Source organism: Lotus japonicus, chromosome 6 (genome assembly GCF_012489685.1).
Source record: "Lotus japonicus ecotype B-129 chromosome 6, LjGifu_v1.2".
Taxonomy (NCBI): Eukaryota; Viridiplantae; Streptophyta; class Magnoliopsida; order Fabales; family Fabaceae; genus Lotus; species Lotus japonicus.
The window spans coordinates 51,915,530-51,917,879 of NC_080046.1; the positions used below are offsets into that span (position 1 = coordinate 51,915,530).

Below are 2,350 nucleotides of genomic sequence, written 5' to 3' on the forward strand. Positions count from 1 at the left end.
GGTGAATCTTTATTTAAAAAAATTGGAATAACATTAAAAGGTACAAGGATGAAGCAATAGATACTTTCAAAAAAAATGAACAAATAGATTTCATTTTCCTGAATTTTCTGACTTGTATCAACTAACTCTTATTTTTTTTTAATTGGAAAAAAATAAACTATTTTTTTTTCTCCTTAAAAAGACTCCAAGCTTCCAAAGGTAACCAAACCAAAAAAAGGCTTCAATTTGTTAATTAAAGGAACCAATGGGAATGCTCCAACTAGACTTCACGATCCGTTGCTTGTATCCTGAATGACATCGCAATCGTTTATTAAGTTCAAGAAAGCACAACTCAACACTTCACTCACCGTCCGATCCGAAACGGAGAAAACATACGGAGGGTGAATTGACGCAACAGTGACCCACGCCCCCACTATATATATGCCCTCATCATCAGACCTCGCAAAACTTTAGATCATTTTCCCCCTTCAATTCAATTCGAAGAAGAACGGATCAAAGTCTTTCGAGGTTAGTTTTTTCTTTCCTTTCAGGATTTTGGAAATTAGGGTTTACTGATTGTTCGTTATCGCAATCTGTTTTGCATAATCGTTCTCTATATGAAGATTTGATGTGTTTCAAATTTCGTAACAATTGAATTGTTTGATTCTGCATTCTAATTTGGTATATTTCAATTTGTTCCACATTTATGGTTCTGTCTTTTCTAGATTTAGGGAATTAGGGTTTACTGATTCTTCAGTTGTGATGATTTGCTTTACATTATTGTTATCTATTTGAATTTGAATGATTAGATTCTTTTCAAATTGCGTAACGATTGAATTATTTGATTCTTCTCTTCTAATTTTAGGGTTCTCTGTGCCTTTATCTTGGAGCCGACGATAATTTTATCTGCCAAATTCATCGTTTTTATTCACACTTTTGATTTATATAAGAATTAGGTTACAATTATGTTTCACCGGTAGTCATGATTGTTTTGATTGAGGGGACGAGAATGTCCATGATCTTTAAATGTTGTTTATCTGGTTGTGTTTGTTGTTTTACTTTCTTGTGTTTTTCTGAATTTTTTTTCGGCCGTTGACATATACAGATGGCTCGTACCAAGCAAACTGCTCGTAAGTCATCCGGTGGAAAAGCTCCTAGGAAGCAGCTTGCAACCAAGGTTTGTTATGGAATTATCACCTCAATCCTTATTCTCTTAATTTGAATTGGGTGCTTGAAATTTTGGCCAACGATTTCATGATTTTGTTTTTTCTACTTTAGGCTGCTCGTAAGTCTGCACCACCCACCGGTGGGATGAAGAAGCCGCATCGTTACCGTCCTGGAACTGTTGCTCTTCGGTTAGTGACCCTTTTCTGGAATCCTTTATATTTGATTGTTTTATTGGGGTTTCCATTTTCTTGTTTTGTTATGTTTTCTAATAATTGAATTGTTGTTGATGGAACAGTGAGATTAGGAATCACCAGAAGAGTACTGATCTGCTGATCAGGAAACTCCCTTTCCAGAGGTTGGTTCGTGAAATTGCTCAGGACTTCAAAGTAATGTGTAATTACTGATGTGAGATTCAAGTCTTATGTGTATTTTTTCTTAATCATTGTGACTAAAGTTATGTATTTGTTCCTGTGGTTGCAGACTGACATGCGTTTCCAGACTCATGCTGTCCTTGCATTGCAAGAAGCTGCTGAGGCATACCTTGTTGGACTCTTTGAGGACACCAACTTGTGCGCCATCCATGCTAAGCGTGTCACTATCATGCCTAAGGATATCCAGTTAGCAAGGAGGATTCGTGGTGAGCATATTTGATGTGGTACGTTTGGTGCTGGTCATATGAGGTGGCTGTGGAAGTGTTTTGTTATTTAGATTTCTTTTTGTTGAAGCTTATTAGTGGTATAGTTGTTTACTGGTAGTCTCATCAATTGTGGTAGGAAAATACTGCCATTTTTTGTGAAGCTCGAATTATTAGTAATTGTGGAGTTTGGTTCTCTGGTTCTGTGAATTGCTATCGCCATTTCTGGACATGCAGCCATTTGGTAATTGTATTTGACAATCTTTTGTTGCCATCTAAGATAGTGGACCTAGTTTATTATGATGCTTGTTTGTTCATGTTTTAGGAATACGACAGTCTTTCAAACAAAAGACTGCATAATAGAACTAGCTAACACATTCCTTCAAATTGTGGTCATCTTTTCATGAAAACTCCCTTCAATTGTCCTTTTATGAATTGATTAAGCGTTATATTTCCCATATAAAGTAGTTATGTAGCAAAAATGATTGACAATAAACGTGTATTTTGCACCATTAATGCCCTCGATCAGCTTATTGTTTAGCTTGACCATTCAGCCTCATTGATGAATGT

The 2,350-nt window shown here is 36.0% G+C and overlaps 1 protein-coding gene across 1 annotated transcript; it reads left to right on the forward strand.

Moving 5' to 3' along the window:
- The first annotated feature begins 1,084 nt into the window (after positions 1-1,084).
- LOC130723675 (histone H3.3-like) lies at positions 1,085-2,041 on the forward strand. Its single transcript, XM_057574784.1, has 4 exons — positions 1,085-1,156; positions 1,258-1,334; positions 1,442-1,532; positions 1,627-2,041. The coding sequence occupies exons 1-4, from the start codon at positions 1,085-1,087 to the stop codon at positions 1,795-1,797; spliced, it is 411 nt and encodes a 136-aa protein (XP_057430767.1). The 3' UTR covers positions 1,798-2,041.
- The last annotated feature ends 309 nt before the right edge of the window (positions 2,042-2,350 follow it).